This window comes from Ciconia boyciana, chromosome 35, assembly GCF_034638445.1.
Source record: "Ciconia boyciana chromosome 35, ASM3463844v1, whole genome shotgun sequence".
NCBI lineage: Eukaryota > Metazoa > Chordata > Aves > Ciconiiformes > Ciconiidae > Ciconia > Ciconia boyciana.
Window position 1 is genome coordinate 532,860 of NC_132968.1, and position 16,141 is coordinate 549,000.

General features: G+C 51.2%; 2 protein-coding genes across 2 annotated transcripts; one reads left to right on the forward strand and one right to left on the reverse strand.

Moving 5' to 3' along the window:
* The first annotated feature begins 1,140 nt into the window (after positions 1-1,140).
* Positions 1,141-2,061, forward strand: LOC140645587 (olfactory receptor 14A16-like). The gene has a single exon (XM_072849048.1). It carries the CDS (start codon positions 1,141-1,143, stop codon positions 2,059-2,061), a length of 921 nt encoding a protein of 306 aa, XP_072705149.1.
* Positions 2,062-14,791: 12,730 nt separating this feature from the next.
* LOC140645604 (olfactory receptor 14A16-like) lies at positions 14,792-15,757 on the reverse strand. The gene has a single exon (XM_072849059.1). The coding sequence runs from the start codon at positions 15,755-15,757 to the stop codon at positions 14,792-14,794; it is 966 nt and encodes a 321-aa protein (XP_072705160.1).
* Between the last annotated feature and the right edge of the window lie 384 nt (positions 15,758-16,141).

A 16,141-nucleotide genomic window follows, 5' to 3' on the forward strand; every position in this document is an offset into this window, starting at 1 on the left:
GGGGGAATTGGGCATCTCCCTGTCAGCCCTTCACTGAACATGTTTTTCCCCTACCAAGTCTGTCAGTCTCCTCTCCCACCCAGCAGAGCCTCTGCCCTCAAGGCGCTGGGGTCCAGGGCAGGAGCTGCCTCCTCTGCAGCCTGAGCTCCAGCAGAGGAGACTCTCCTGAGTGCCCATCTCTCCCTCCCTGGCCTTGCCTCACTTGGCAGAAGCCCTGGGGTATTTCTCCTGCTTTCTCCACCTGCCCCTGCTGCTGCTGTTTTCAGGCTCTCTAGGGATGGGCTTTGCAGCAGCAGCTCAGCAACTGACCCTGCACGTCTTGCCATGCAGCTGTGTCCATGGGAGCAAGGTGCCCAAGGCCTCTTCTAGCCTGGGGGGGTCTGGGCAATGCAGTCCATAGGGTGGGGATAAAGCTGGCTCTCTGTTCAGGACACCCCATCTCAGGGCATCCAGAAGCTCACAGCCCTTCCCTTGGGAGGGGACTGTGGAGATCGTCTGCATTTTGCAAGTGTCTTACCCAGTTTCCTTTCCAGTATCCAGTTTCCTGTCAGGGCAAGAGCTGAGTGTGACCATCCTGTGGCTCAGAGAGGTGTGAGCCAAGGGCAGCTGAGAGCAAGACTGAGGGACAGACCATCTCTCCTCCCTATGCACTAAGGGTCCAGCCCTTTGCCTGCCAGGGCTCTCAGGGTAGCACTTGTAGTGTAGCAGAAAGGCCAAGGATGCCTGCCTTCCACAAACCCCCTCAGGTGGGACAAGGAACAGGAACAAAAGAAACCAAACCAAACCCCCACAGCTCTCCTCTGCAGTCGGGTGAGTTGGGAGGGACAATTGTGAAATAGCATTGATTTCTTGAGGGGATTTAAACAGAGATCATTCCTGCTTTCTATCTGCCTGTTGGTGCACAGCAGGACTGACTCCTCCGGTGCCCACAGCAGAATCCCCTGCTCCCCATTGGGCCCTCAGCCAGCAGAAAAGAGAATTGCAGCCAGGCAGCTGCATGAAGGTCTTTCTGGAAGGAGAGAGAGAGGCTGGCAGGGGGTGTTTCTGTGAGAAATGGAGCAGGATTTGCTGAGAGTTGTGTGTTCTAACTCTTCACTACCTTTTCCTCCTTGGACAGGCCCCCATAGCCAGAGGAAGCAAATGTCCAACAGCAGCTCCATAACCAAGTTTCTCCTCCTGGCATTCGCAGACACACGGGAGCTGCAGCTCTTGCACTTCTGGCTCTTCCTGGGCATCTACCTGGCTGCCCTCCTGGGCAACGGTCTCATCATCACCACTGTAGCCTGTGACCACCACCTCCACACCCCCATGTACTTCTTCCTTCTCAACCTCTCTGTCCTCGACCTGGGCTCCATCTCCACCACTGTCCCCAAAGCCATGGCCAATTCCCTGTGGGACAACAGGGCCATCTCCTACCAAGGCTGTGTGGCCCAGGTCTTTTTCTTTTTCTTTCTTATATCAGCTGAGTATTTTCTTCTCACTGTCATGGCCTACGACCGCTACATTGCCATCTGCAAACCCTTGCACTATGAGACCCTCGTGGGCAGCAGAGCTTGTGTCCACATGGCAGCAGCTGCCTGGGGCAGTGGGTTTCTCTATGCTGTCCTGCACACTGCCAATACATTTTCATTACCACTCTGCAAGGGCAATGCCCTGGACCAGTTGTTTTGTGAAGTCCCCCAAATCCTCAAGCTGTCCTGCTCAGACACCTACCTCAGGGAATCTGGGCTTCTTGTGGTTAGTGTCTGTTTTGCATTTGGTTGTTTTCTGTTCATTGTGGTCTCCTATGTGCAGATTTTGAGGGCCGTGCTGAAGATCCCCTCTGAGCAGGGATGGCAGAAAGCCTTTTCTACGTGCCTCCCTCACCTGGCCATAGTCTCTCTGTTTATCAGCACTGCCATGGTTGCCTACCTGAAGCCCCCCTCCATCTCCTCCCCATCTCTGGACCTGGTGGTGTCAGTTCTATACTCGGTGGTGCCTGCAGCAGTCAACCCCCTCATCTACAGCATGAGGAACAAGGAGCTCAAGGATGGCCTATGGAAACTGACCCAATGGCCGTAGCATCACTCACAAAAACCTGCCTCCCAGCACGTCACATTTCCCGGAGCTTATCTTAGGCCAGCAGTCTACTTTTTTCCCCTGTAATAATTCTATTTCTATGTAATTTTGTAGGTTGAAACCTCTCTTGAGGCTTTATCCTGTTGGGTGTGACCCTTGCACTGCACTATGTCACCTGTGAGCTGTCTAAGAGAAGCTCTTCAATAAAGCTGTCCTGGGTGCAGTGCCTGAAGATTGGGCTCTTCCTCCCAAGTGGCTGCCACTAAAATGTCCAAGGAAGTGGTCTCTCAAAAAGTCTTTTTTCCTTATGTTCTCACTGTGTTTGGGGTTAAGCTCACAATACCATTTCGTTCCACTGGACCAGAAGTTCTGGTTTTAAAGGCTTTCTTGTTCATGTAAGATGGTGCATGAGCTCCCCATTCCCTCCTCAGGCTCCTTCACATATATCAGGACTCATGGCGTACAGCTGTCTTTATGGAAATGAATTTGGAGCGGTCAGGAGAGGACAAGGACTCACCACGTGCCCTGGGGTGGGAGTGAATTGAGGCAAAGTGAAACCCCCTCAAACACCCCAAAAGCAAAGCACTACATCAAGGTATGCACAAAGAAGGACTCTGCAGTGCCATGGGAGTCAGTGTGGACCCAGTGTGCATGGCAAAGGGAGACTGGAGAGATGTGGGAGGTGCCTGAGGAGCCCCAGGGCCAGGACTCTTGTGCTGTCCTAGGGAGAGGGGCTGGTGGGGGAAGAGAAGGGTGCAAATGCAGTTGGGGTTAGGGACAACCTACAATATGAATGCAGCAGAGCTAGAGATTGACTGGCCTCTGTTTCCTCTTGCCCTTTTGGCCAGCACCATCCCCGGGGCTGGTGGGGAGGCTGACCCCCCCGTCTGACCTCCAGGAGCTGCTGTGCCCTTCAGAGCAGCCGGAGCTGTGGCTGAGTGGTCGGAGTGCTGCAGCCCCCTGTGGTGGGCACTGCCATGGGGCCAGGGGAGGTGTGGAGAGCTGGAGCTGGGGCTGGGCTGGAAACGTCCTGGAAGAGGAAACACCAGTGTAGAGCTAAGCTGTGTGAGTGTGCAGAAGGGCACACAGCAGGGTGCTCACAAGGCAGAGCCAGGTGACAAAATGAAGGAAGCAAGGCACCAAAGGTGCAGAAGAGAGGGGCCTGGTCTGTGCCATGTTCCCTGGACACCCCGAGGAAGCTGCCCTAGGAAAATTGTCCCAGACTGGTCCCACACACCAGCTGTTTCCATCTCTGGCCATACACCCCAGCCCTGAGAAGGGACCTTTGCTGTACGATCACCTCCGTCCTCTTCCGAGGCTCAGTGATACCCAACTCCACAGCCATTATTAATAAAGAGGAAACCAGTTTCCTACTGACACTCTTTACACACCAAGTCCCAGAGCTCTTGTCACAGCTGCTCTCTCAGCCAAGCCCATTCTCAGACAGCTCCAGCTAGAGCAGGTGCTCATGGCCTTGTCTTGACAAATACTGAAACTGTCCAGTGATTCAGATCCCACCAGCTGGCCTGGGTCCTTGCCCCAGTGTTTGACTCTGAGGGATTTCTCAAAACCCCAGCTCTCTCTGCCTCTCCTTGTCCATAACGTGCTCCAGGCCCCAACCATCCTTCTGGCCTCTGCAGGACTTGCTCCAGTCTGTCAGGGTCTGTATTGTGTTGGGAAGCCCCATACTGGGTGCAGCAGTCCTGGGGTGGTCCTGTGGTGGGTTAATGTTGACCAGCAGCCAGACAGCCACCCAGCCGCTTGCTCACTCCCCCAGCTCAACAGGTCAAGGGGAGAAAATAAATCAGAAAAGCTCATTGGTCAAGGTGTGTGTGGGTCAAGAGGCCAGAAATGTTGGCACTGTGGTAGGTGTTCAGTTTGGTTTGACCCCAGGCAGCAGCTAAGCACCCACAAAGTCGTTTGCTCACTCTCCCCTACCCCCACCACTCCCAGCAAGACGGGGGAGGGAATTGGAAGTGCAAAAGCAAGAAAACTCTTGGGTCAAGACAAAGACATTTTAATAGGTGAAGCAAAAGCTGTGTCTACAAGCAAAGCAAAATGAGGAATTCATGCACTACGTCCCATCGGCAGGCAGATGTTTAGCCATTTCCAGGAAAGCAGGCCTTGGGAAGACAAATTCCTTGATCACAAATATCTCCCATTTTTCCTTCTTCCTTTGAGTTTGGGTGGATTTTTTTTTTTTTCTGAGCCTGCCATCATTTGCAATGGAATATCCCTTTGGTCATTGTGGGCCAGCTGTCCCAGCTGTGCCCCTGCCAACTTCTTGTGTCCCCCCAGCCTACTTGCTGCAGGGGCAGAGTGGCAAAAAGAGAAAGCCTTCATGCTCTGCAAGGACTCTTCAGCAATAGCCAAAACACTGTTGCGTTATCAGTGCTGTGTTAGTAACAAATCCAAAGCACATCACCCTGTGGGCTGCTATGAAGAACATTAACTCCATCCCAGCCATTTACAGGTCATACATCAGGGTGAGGAATGAACAATGTCTCAATTAAATGATCTGAGGAAATCAGTGGATCACAGGACCTGGCTCTTCTGGGGGACTCCGTTTCCTCGGTATTCAGTGGTCAAGGGAGACAGCAGGATGCAAACCTTCCAGGAGGTTTCTTGTGCTGTTTGTGGAAACGTTCTTAGCAGAGCTGCCAAAGAGTCCCTTCAGTCTTCTGCTCACCTGGACCTGGCACTCCCAAAAGAGGAAGAGCTGGTCAGGCATGTGAATACCAGTGTCAGCCTTGGCTGTGGTGACCATGAAATGCTGATCTCCCGGATCTCCAGGGAGGTGGGGAAGGAGGGTAGCAGAGCACAGAGCCTGGACTTCAGGGCATGAGAAGATGCCCTATGGAGGGCACTGGTAGGTGGGATCCCATGGGGGCAGTGTCAGGGCCCTGAGAGCATCCATAGGCCTTCATGACCCTGACCAGCCTAACATGGGGCCTGGACCCACAACTCTGTCCATGGGCCCAGGGGACCATTGAAGCCCAAGCCTGAGCTTCAGCCCCAGCTTGAGCTATGCTGTAGGTGTATTGGTTTCCAGACCAGCCATAGGCACAGCCTTGCCTGTCCATGAACCCTGTTGATTGGGGCTTGCAGTCTCACTTCCCAGCTCGGTTCTTTATGGGGTGTACAATGAAATGACACTGTGGCCCTCCAAGTGCCACACCCCAGGTGATTCACAGAGGACTAGGGCCTTTCTTTTTCCTTTCCTCCCATCACTTGGTCATGTCTGGGGAGGAGAGGAAGGAAAAGCAGGTGAGATTTCTGGGTGACATTTGTGGGAAGTGGGAAGCAGAGCCATCACAAGTGAAATGATCAAAAGGCTATATTAGTTCAAAACTCCTTTCTTGGAGCTCCTTTCTTGGAGGCTGAAATCTTCAGCAGGAACCTGGAAGCCCTGAGATCCCTCCATCTCCCTCTCTTTCAGTAATTAATTTGATAGTACCCAAGTCAGAGGCTTTTTTCAATTCTTTTTACAGCCTAAAGCACCCCTGCTCTGGAGATGTGCCAGGAAACTTGCAGAAGAATCATACTCTTCTGCACAAGAAGGTGGATGTTCCCAGGAATCTCAGGAGGCATGGCATAGTGACAGCTGTGTTCAGGGAGCTGGTCAAATGCCTCATCTCCATTTCTGTACCTTGGGTGGCCTTGCTTGGAGCTTGGCGGGACTCGAGACTTCCTGAGCTCCCTTTTACCCTGAATTAAACTATGATGTAGAGACCCTCACCTCCAGCATAGTCTCTTCTTGGAGGGCACGTTGCAAGGCATAGGCTCATGGAAAGGGTGGTGGGGAAGAGACTGCTGGGGCTCTCTAGTCCAGCCTCCAGCCTGGCTGCGACTTTGTGGAGCTGAAACCTGAAGCGCTCCAAAGGTGGAGATCACAGCAATGCTCCTCCTAGGCCCTTATATTTTTCCTAAGGCTCAGCCTAGAGCTCCCAAGAGGCAGTTTGTGGCTATTGCTGCTGTCATCTCATTGGCCACTGCAGAAGCGAGCTTGGCTCCATCATCTCTCCAGGTAGCTGTAGGCTCTCATTAGGTTGTCCTGTGCCTCCACTTCAGCAGGCTCTAGCGAGGCCCACTTCCCTCAGACTCTCCTCACACCTTATGCTCTGTGCCCCTAGCTCCATCTTGCTAGACCTCCTCAGGACCCGCACCTCTTTATTCTCCTTTGGAATTGTGAGACCCACTGGCTCCTATGGCATCCGCTACGGTGCCCAGGCCCTTCTCCGCAGGGAACTCCTTAGCCGGTCAGGTCCCTACCAGTGCTGCTGCATGAGTTGCTGTGCAGCTTGTGGGTTGAGATAAAAACAGTTTAACAGGCAAAAGAAAAAGATAGAACCAAACATAAACCAAAACCAACAGGCAACACATGGGCAATCACTCACCACCTCTCACAAGCAGACTGATGCCCAGCCAGGCTCCCTTTAACAGACACCTTGAATGACAAAAACCACCTCCTTCTTCCCCTGCCCTGGCTCTTCTTGCTGAGCATGACATCATATGGTATGGAACATCCCTTTGGTCAGCTGGGGTCAGCTTTCTGGGCTGTGTCTTCTTGCCAACTCCTTGCCCACTCCCAGCCTACTCACTGGGAGGGAGCAGAGTGTGAAACAGAGAAGACCTTGACACTCTGCAACCACTGCTCAGCAACAGCCAAAACACTGGTGTGTTATCAACGCTGTTTGAGGCACAAATGCAAACACATAGCATCATATGGGCTGCTACGAAGGAAGTTAACACCATCCCAGCCAGACCCAGTACACTTGAACTGGGGGCCCAGAAATGGACACAGGAGTGTCCAGGTGGTCTAACGAGTGATGAGCAGGGGCAGACGATGTCTTCCCTCACACTTTTGGTGAGGCTTCTCTTTATACACTCCAGGACACTGCTGGCTGCCTTTGTTACCAGGTCACACTGGGTTGTGTAGATCACTGCTGTGTCGTGTTGTGCTGTCTGTACCCCCGCTCCACCAGGGCCATTTACGCAGAGCTGGTCCCTGGCCAGGCAGTCCCCAGCCCCTGCCACTGCAAGGCGTTACTCTATCCCAGGTGCAGGATCTGGCCTTTGTTCTTCTTCTAGTTCATGAAGTTCCTGACAGGACAGTCCTCCTGCCTGTCTCGTTTCTCCTGAATGACATTCCTAAGGCACAGGAATGGTCCTTCCAGTGTAGTGTCATTGATAAATGTGGTGAGAGTTTCCTCCTCTGGGTCATGGATGCACATGGTAAACTGCACAGGGCCCAGGAGAGTCCCTTGTGCTGCCCCACAATGTCCCAGGATGTGCCAGTGGCCTTCAGGTAGGCTATGACCCCTTCACCACTGCTCTCAGCCTCATCGTCCAACTGGTGTTTTACCCAGCTGTTTGTTAACCCATCCAGGCTCTAATGCCCTAACTTGGGTACAAGAATATTGAGGGAGACCATGCCACAACCTTGCTTAATCTGAGGTGAACAACATCCACTGTTCTCCCCTCACGCACAAAGGCAGTTACTTCGTCATGGAGGCAAGCAAGTTGACGAGGCATAATTTACCCTTTGGATGTCCATGCTGACTGCTTGTGGACACATTCTTCTCTTTCAGGGTCCCAGACATGTCACCCAGGAGGACTCCAGCTGATGGCACACTCCTCACCAAAGTGAGCTTGTAGAGCCTGTGGTTCCCTGGGGTGCACTTTTGGCCTCTTTCAAAGGCGGGTGCAACATAGGCTTGTCCTCACTAACAAGAGACCTCTACCAATCCCATGGCCTTTCCAAAGGCACATTCCACAGAAATATCAATCTTCCCCTATAACTTCATTACTGCTATTCTGCCTGTTATATCGGTTTTTTTAATTTCTCTCATCTTTCATATACTTTCCCCTGTCCTGACACAAAGACCATTTCTAAAGTCATCTTTTCAGATGCAGACTGCCTCGACAAAGGCCCTTGCCATTACTCCCCATATTTCTCCTTGCCTTAGTCTTTGGTCATTCAGATACCTCTCACCTATGCTGCTGCTTTGAGCTTCCGGGACTAAAAGCTTGCCTGTCTTTCGGTAGTCTAATTGTCTCTCTTTAAGAGCCAACTCTAGTTATGTTTATATCTCCCTTTTTGTATCTATTGATCTTCAACATTTCTCATAAGATTATGCCTTGTAGAAAGTCAGCCTCATGAGACGCAGCTTGTACTTAGCATATGGCTGAGGAGTGTGTTTTATTGTTCATGAAACTTGATCATGCTTTACTTTTCTTTGCTTGGAAAGAGGAAAATTCCTTCTGTGCCTGTGTGCAGCCGGTTCTCTAAGGAGATCAGGTGGGAGATGGTGCCATGGAGCTGTAACATTCAGCTCCCAGAGGTCAGTGAAGTCTGAGGTAAGGCAAAGTGAAGCAAGGCCCAGGTGGCCAATGACAGAAATGGTGAGGCTGGGGAGGTGAGGAGCAAGGTTGTCCATACAGTGTCAGACCTCAAGGGGCTGCTTTTCCTGCCTGTCCAGACTTCCTGAGGAGACACTCTGCATCAATATCAATTGGAGAATGCTGCTATCACCTCTTCTTTAAACTGAATTTAATAAAATACCACGTTTAAAAAAATATTTTTTATTAGGCACACTTTGAAATCTTCCTCTTAAACTACCCTATGAAATGTTTCCAATTAGCTGTACAAGTCTTGGAGACGTGAAGAAAATTACAGGAAGACAACTAGCTCATTAAAGCTTTCTGTATTTTAATGAGCCCCATGGTGTATTTGTCCCTGGGTCTGTGAAGCTCAGATACTGAGAGGAGACTGAACAAACCTCTCAAGAAGACAAAGCCAGAAGAAAAACCTTGAAGCATTGATTGGCCCCACTGAGGGGGACAAAGCCTCCCCAAGGACTCGTTAGAGCAGATAACTGGAGGCTCTGATTGCAGGTAGGCAAAGGCAATCTGCAGGGGGCTGTAATGCTGAGAAAAGCCTTGGTTTGTTTTATGAAGCAGCAAGGCCAAACCCTGACCCCCAGGCCCTGGAATAACTCAGAATAACTCAGGTTAGAAGAGACCTGAATGTCATCTCAACCAACTCTCTTGCTCGAGGCAGGGTGAACTAGATGAGGTAGCTCAACTGCTCCACTCAGCTTGCCAAAGGAGCTGAAGGTGAGCTCCATCCCATCGTACAGGGAGATAATCCAGATGTTCAACAGTGTTGGCCCAAGTGCTGGTAACAGAGATAATGACTGGTTGCAAGGAGGATTCTGTACCAGTGGTGACGTCTGAGCCTGATCGTGCAGTCATCCTCCCATCCACCTCATTGTCTGCTTCTTTAGTCAAGATATCACCAATCTGGCTCTAAGAAAACTAGGGGCGACCATGTTAAGGCCTGGCTAAAATCCAGCCATGTAACCTCTCTGATGGCTCTTGCCTTTCCAAGGCATTTGAGAGAGGTGTCACAATGAAACCAGCCACCTCCACTAGCACCTCTCTGCACCAAAAACCTTCTCCATATCTCACACTTCCAGGAGAGTGCCCAGGACACAGCACACACCGGTCGATGTTTTCTGGGCCTGTTCAGAAGAGAACCAGAAGTGGTTTCTCCCAGCAGGCCCACAACTCCATATGGCTCTCTGTGCAGCTCACAGCTTTTCTGAGCATTTCTCTCAGTCTCCCACTCCTCTCCATACTTCCTGATGCTCAGGCTGCAGATGAGGAGCTTGAGCAGGGGCCTGAGGATGGTGTAGAAAACGTGCTTTGTCAAACTCTCTCAGGGCGGCTTTTCTGGGCATCACACAGACAAGGATGAGGATGCTGTAGAAAACGGTTTCACGGGTGAGGTGAGAGCAGCAGGTGGAGAAGGCCTCCTGCCTGTCCATGCTGGGTGGGAGAGCTGCCCCAGGGTGGCAGCTCTGATGCACGCACAGAATGAAATGTGAAGAGGAAGGGGAGGACTGCATCTAAAAGCAGGTTATGAAAGCAAAGAGCAGAAGTGTCATGGTGTCACTGCAGGAGAGCTCCAGTGAAATCACAGAAGTGGTCCACTCCACTGGGGCCACAGACCTGTATCTGGGACAAGAATGAAGTGACTATTGTAGATGACAGAAATCCCCTAGCCAAGGTGTAGCTGCCTTCTCAAAGCAGACCTTCCAGTTCATGAGTCTTGCAGAGAGAAGCAGGTGGCCACAGCCCAGTACTCATCACAGGATGTGGCCACCAGCAGGAAACACTCAGTACATGCCAAAGGTGCAGAAAGTACTCCTAACACCGCTGTCAGCAGAGATGGTGTTGTCTCCAGTCAGGTCAGCAGCATGGTCACGTCAGGGGCATAGTGGTGGAGCTATAGCAGGCCTTCAAGTTGTCCACCACCAGCACAATGCTGAGGGTGTTCCCAACACCAATCACGGGGCAGGTCACGAGAGAGAGGGGAGGACTTGTCTAAGGGTTGGGGACATTCCCTATTCGCAGTACGGGTGACTGAACTGATGGTGTTTGATTGTCCCATTCCCTTTCTCCATTGAAGGTTTTATGTCCTTCTTGTCCCATCTCTCCTGGTAGGACACCTAGGAGGGAGAGCATTTTTTTCCTATGCTAGTTGCTGAAAGCAATTGTGAAGGAAGTTCAGAGAGGTGAAACACGAAGGGGTGTGTGCCTCTGAGTGTATTCGTACTCCCTAGATGTGCTCTGTGACGTCTGAAATGTGAGAAATGCCGCCTTCTAGATGGCAATGCTGCTCATGCTTGCAGGAATGCTTCTGACTGCACAGGTGAGATGATACTCCACAGGCGAGCTTCTTTCATACTGTGTATTTGAAGGCACAGGCCAGAAAGGCAAGGGAAGGTAATGTAGAAGACCAGGAGCATTTGTAAAGAACCTATCCAAGGCAGCTGAGATGAATCTCACTGGGAGAGTGGGGGTTGTTCCTGGAGTAACACACTGAAATTTCAGGGCTCTGTCAGGTGTCCACCCCTGATCTGGCTTCGTGCACTCCTCATACACACAGGGGTGTTCCGAGACAGGAGTCCTTCCTTTGCAGATGTAGAGGCAGCAAATTGCAAGAGTTGTAGTGTCTCCCTGGCCTCCTGTTGCCACTGCCAGAGGCTGGGAAGCACCTAAGCCCTGCAGTGTATCGCCCTGCTTTGCACTCGTTTGAGAGGCCCCAAGGCATGAGGAATGGACACAGGATCCTCGGGTCAAGGAAGCACATCCCAGTGCTGCATTCAGGTGGTTTCCCAGGCGCATTACTCTCCGTGTGAAGTGACCTCAAGACACTGTCTTTCCCACAGGCCTTCACGGCAACCCCAAGAATAGCTGATGGCGCTTGTGCTCACTCAGGTTCATCTCGCCACACGCACACAATGTCTTTAGTCTCATCTCCTAGAATCATAGAACAGTTTGGGTTAGAAGGCACCTTTAACGATCATCTACTCCAAGCCCTCTTCCATGGGCAGAGACATCTTTCACTAGACCAGATAGCTCAAAACCTCATCCAAGCTGACTTTGAACACTTCCAGGGATGGGGCATGCACAACTTCTCTGGGCAACCTCTTCCATTCCACCCTCATCGTAAAAAAAAATTCTTCCTTATGTCCAATCTAAACCTAACCTCTTTCAGTTTAAAAGCCTTGCCCCTTGTCCTGTCACTACAGGCCTTTGTAAAAATTGTCTCTCCATCTTTTCCATGAGCCCCTTTTATATATGGAAAGGTTGCAGGGAGGTCTCCCCGGACCCTTGTTTTCTCCAGGCTGAACAACCCCAACTCTCTCAGCCTGTCTTCATAGGAAGAGAGGCTCTCCTCTGGACCTGCTCCAACAGGTCCATGTCTTTCTTGTACAGGTGGACCCAGAGCTGGATGCAGTGCTCCAGGTGGGCTCTCAGGAGAGCGGAGTAGAGGGGGAGAGTCACCTCCCTCAGCCTGCGGGCCATGTTTATTTTTAGGCAGCCCAGGGTACAGTTGGCTTTCTGGGCTGCAAGAGCACATTACCGGCCCATGTCCAACTTTTCACCCACCAATATCCCTAAGTCATTCTCTGCAGGGCTGCTCTCAATCTATTCATCTCCCAGTTTTTACTGGATTTTTTACTGGGGATTGCCCTGACCCAGGTGAATGGCCTTGCACTTGGCCTTGTTGAACTTCATGAGGTTTGCACGGACCTACTACTCAAGCCTGTCCAGGTCCCTCTGCATGTCATTCCTCCCCTCAACTGAATCAACTGTCCCACTCAGCTTGGTGTCCCCTGCAAACTTGCTGAGGGTGCACCCAATCCCACTGTCTATGATGTCATTGATGAAGATATTTGTCGTGGTTTAGCCCCAGTCAGCAACTAAGCACCACGCAGCTGCTCGCTCACTCCCCCCTGGGGGATGGGGGAGAGAATCGGAAGAGCGAAAGTAAGAAAACTCATGGGTTGAGATAAAAACAGTTTAATAGGGAAAGCAAAAGCCGCGCACGCAAGCAAAGCAAAGCAAAGCAAGGAATTGATTCACTCCTTGCCATGGGCAGGCAGGTGTTCAGCCATCTCCAGGAAAGCAGGGCTCCATCATGCGTAATGGTTACTTGGGAAGACAAACGCCATCACTCCAAATGTCCCCCCCTTCCTTCTTCTTCCCCAGCTTTATATACTGAGCATGGCGTCATCTGGAATGGAATAGCCCTCTGGTCAGTTTGGATCAACTATCCTGGCTGTGTCCCCTCCCAGCTTCTTCTGCACCTGGCAGAGCACGGGAAGCTGAAAAGTCCTTGACCAGTGCAGCAACCACTAAAACATCTCTGTATTATCAACACTGTTCTCAGCACAAATCCAAAACATAGCCCCATACCAGCCACTATAAAGAAAATTAACTCTATCTCAGCTGAAACCAGGACAATATTAAATAATACTGGTCCCAGGACGGACCCTTGAGGGACACCCCTCGTTATAGGTTTCCACTTGGACATTGAGCCAGTGACTATAACTGTTTGCATGTGGTCAGCTAGCCATTTCCTTCTCCATCTAACAGCCCATCCATCAAACCTATGCCTCTCTAATTTAGCAGCAAGAATGTTGTGGGGGACCATATCAAAGGACATACAGCAGTCTAGGTAGATGATATCCGTAGCTCTTGCCTTGTCCACTGATGCAGTTACTCCATGGGAGAAGGCCGCCAGATTAGCCGGGCCCAATTTACCCTTTGTGCAGCCATGTTGGCTGCCTCTAATCACCTCCCTCTTTTCCATAGGTTTTGAGATGTCTTCCAGGAGGATCTGCTCCATGATCTTCCATCTGTACAACACAAACACGGACTTCTGAGCTACTCATTCAGTGTCCCACTGTGGAGGGATGAACAACCTGTATGAGCAGGGCTGAGAGTCTGTCGTGGTTTAGGCCCTGCCGGCAGCTAAGCACCACGCAGCCACTCGCTCACTCCCCCCCGGTGGGATGGGGGAGAGAATCGGAAGAGCAAAAGTAAGAAAACTCATGGGTTGAGATAAGAACAGTTTAATAACTGGAACAAAATAATAGTAATAATAATAATGAATTGTAATGAGAAGGAAAACAACAAGAGAGAGAGAGGAACAAAACCCAAGGGAGGGGGAAAAGGGAAAAAAACCCAAAAAGATACAACCGCTCACCACCCACTGACCGACGCCCAGCCAGTCCCCGAGCAGCGATCACTACCCCCCGGCCAGCTCCCCCAGTTTATATACTGGGCATGACATCATATGATAGCCTTTGGTCAGTTTGGATCAACTCTCCTGCTGTGCCCCCTCCCATTTCTTGTGCACCTGGCAGAGCATGGGAAGCTGAAAAAGTCCTTGACCAGTGTAAACATCGCTTAATAACAGCCAAAACATCAGGGTGTTATAATATTATTCTCATAGTAAAATGCAAAGCACAGCACTATACCAGCTACTAGGAAGAAAATTAACTCTATCCCAGCCGAAACCAGGACAGAGTCCGGTGCTGGAAATGGTGATTGTTATGGGCTGGTCTGGGACGGTTGCCTTGGGGCAGCTTCCCTGGGGTGTACAGTGAACACGGGCACACACCAGAGCCTGCTCTGCTGGTCCTGCCTCTCTCCCGCAGGAGGTCTGGCTGTGCATGGACACTGCCGCGTGCTCACACCCTGAGTACTCAAACAATGTAGCTGTTCAATCGTGTTTTCCTCTTGAGGGAACTTTCCTGGGCTTGTTCTTGAGAGAAACTTTGGAAGAAAACGTCAGCTTTCAGGCACTGCCATCAGGAGATCCCCTTGGGTGATGGAAACTCTGTTATGGAGGTCAGCTCTGCCAAGGAAGTGCCCATTGCCTGTCACTGCGTGCAATCACAGGACTGCCACCCAAAAGGACTGTGACCAAGCTGCAAGAGCAAGCCTTCCTTACCCCCACACAGGGGCTCAGAAAGAGAGTGTGGAAAGTAAAAGAGAACAGCTCCAGAAAGAGCAAGCGCTGGTGCTCCCTGGCAGTGCTGCTGGGCCAGGACTCTTTTGCCCTCCACCTCTGCACGCAGGCTCTGCCACTGCAGCACCAGAAAATGTCTCAGAAACAGGATCTCAGCTGAAGAAGTTGCTGCAGGGTCCTTTATTTTAAAAAAAAAAAAGCACAGAGAACATGGCTCTTATTTCAAGTCTTTTCAACAATCTCTAGGTAACACTACAAAGGTAGATACAGAATTAGAAATGGCATGAACAAAGACATTTCTTTGTGCACAACATTATCACATGTAAAACAGAGCAAAAAACCCCTCCACCACCACCACCAAAACCTCCAGAAGACAGGCTGAGCCTGTAAAGAGATACATTATGAGTGATATGCATCCAAGATAGGACAGTTTATTGCTTTAGAAAAACATCCCGTCATCAGTTTCAAAACTGCATCCTTGAGCTCCTTGTTTCTGAAGCTGTAGATGAGGGGGTTGACTGCTGGAGGCACCACCGAATACAGAACTGCCACCACCACATCGAGAGATAGAGAGGAGATAAAGGGTGGTTTCAGGTAGGCAACCATGGCAGTGCTTAGAAAGAGGGAGACCACGGCCAGGTGAGGGAGGCACATGGAAAAGGCCTTGTGCTGTCCCTGCTCAGAGGGGATCCTCAGCACAGCCCTGAAGATCTGCACATAAGACACCACAATGAAAACAAAACAGCCAAATGCTACTAAGAGACTAACCACAATAAGCCCAACTTCCCTGAGGTAAGCATCTGAGCAGGAAAGCTTGAGGATCTGGGCGATTTCACAGAAGAACTGGTCCAGGGCATTGCCTTGGCAGAGAGGTATTAAAAATGTATTGGCAGTGTGCAGCACAGCATAGAGGAAACCACTGCCCCAGGCACCTGCTGCCATGTGGACACAAGCTCTGCTGCCCACGAGGCTCCCGTAGTGCAGAGGCTTGCAGATGGCAACGTAGCGGTCGTAGGACATGATGGTGAGAAGAGAAAACTCTGCTGACATGAAAAAGACAAACAGAAAGACCTGGGCAGCACATGCTGAGTAGGAGATGGCCCTGGTGTCCCACAGGGAATTGGCCATGGCTTTGGGGACAGTGGTGGAAATGGAGGCCAGGTCGAGGAGGGAGACGTTGAGGAGGAAGAAGTACATGGGGGTGTGGAGATTGTGGTCACAGGCTACGGTGGTGATGATGAGACCGTTGCCCAGGAGGGCAGCCAGGTAGATGCCCAGGAAGAGCCAGAAGTGCAGGAGCTGCAGCTCCCGTGTGTCTGCGAATGCCAGGAGGAGGAATTCAGTGATGGAGCTGGCATTGGACATTTGCTGCCTCCGGGCATGGGGACCTGTCCAAGGAGGAGAAGGTGGTGAGACAATAGGCGAGACTTCTCAGAGCAAAATCCAAGCCATTTCTCATAAATCCTCCCCTGCTGCACACCACCACCCTTTTGTCTTTCTAGGAGACCTTCCTTCAGCTCTCTGGCTGGAGCTCTGGTTGGTGCTGGTTCAGTGTGTGGTGAGGAGCAGGGGCTTTGTGCGCTGGCAGCCGTGGCGTCAGCCCTGCTCTTCAGCAGTGAGTTCATGGGAACGGTGGGGGGCAGGAGCCAGTGCTAGTTTCTGACTTTGTCACAGGAAACTGCTCCCAAAACAGAAGAGCTTGTCTACATCTGCACTGCCAGTGCTAAGGAACGGGGATGGCCGAAGGCA

What these genes read in the sequence shown, in the direction of transcription:
- LOC140645604 (XM_072849059.1), bottom strand. Translation starts at nt 15,757, where the DNA reads ATGTCCAATGCCAGCTCCATCACTGAATTCCTCCTCCTGGCATTCGCA.
- LOC140645587 (XM_072849048.1), top strand. Translation starts at nt 1,141, where the DNA reads ATGTCCAACAGCAGCTCCATAACCAAGTTTCTCCTCCTGGCATTCGCA.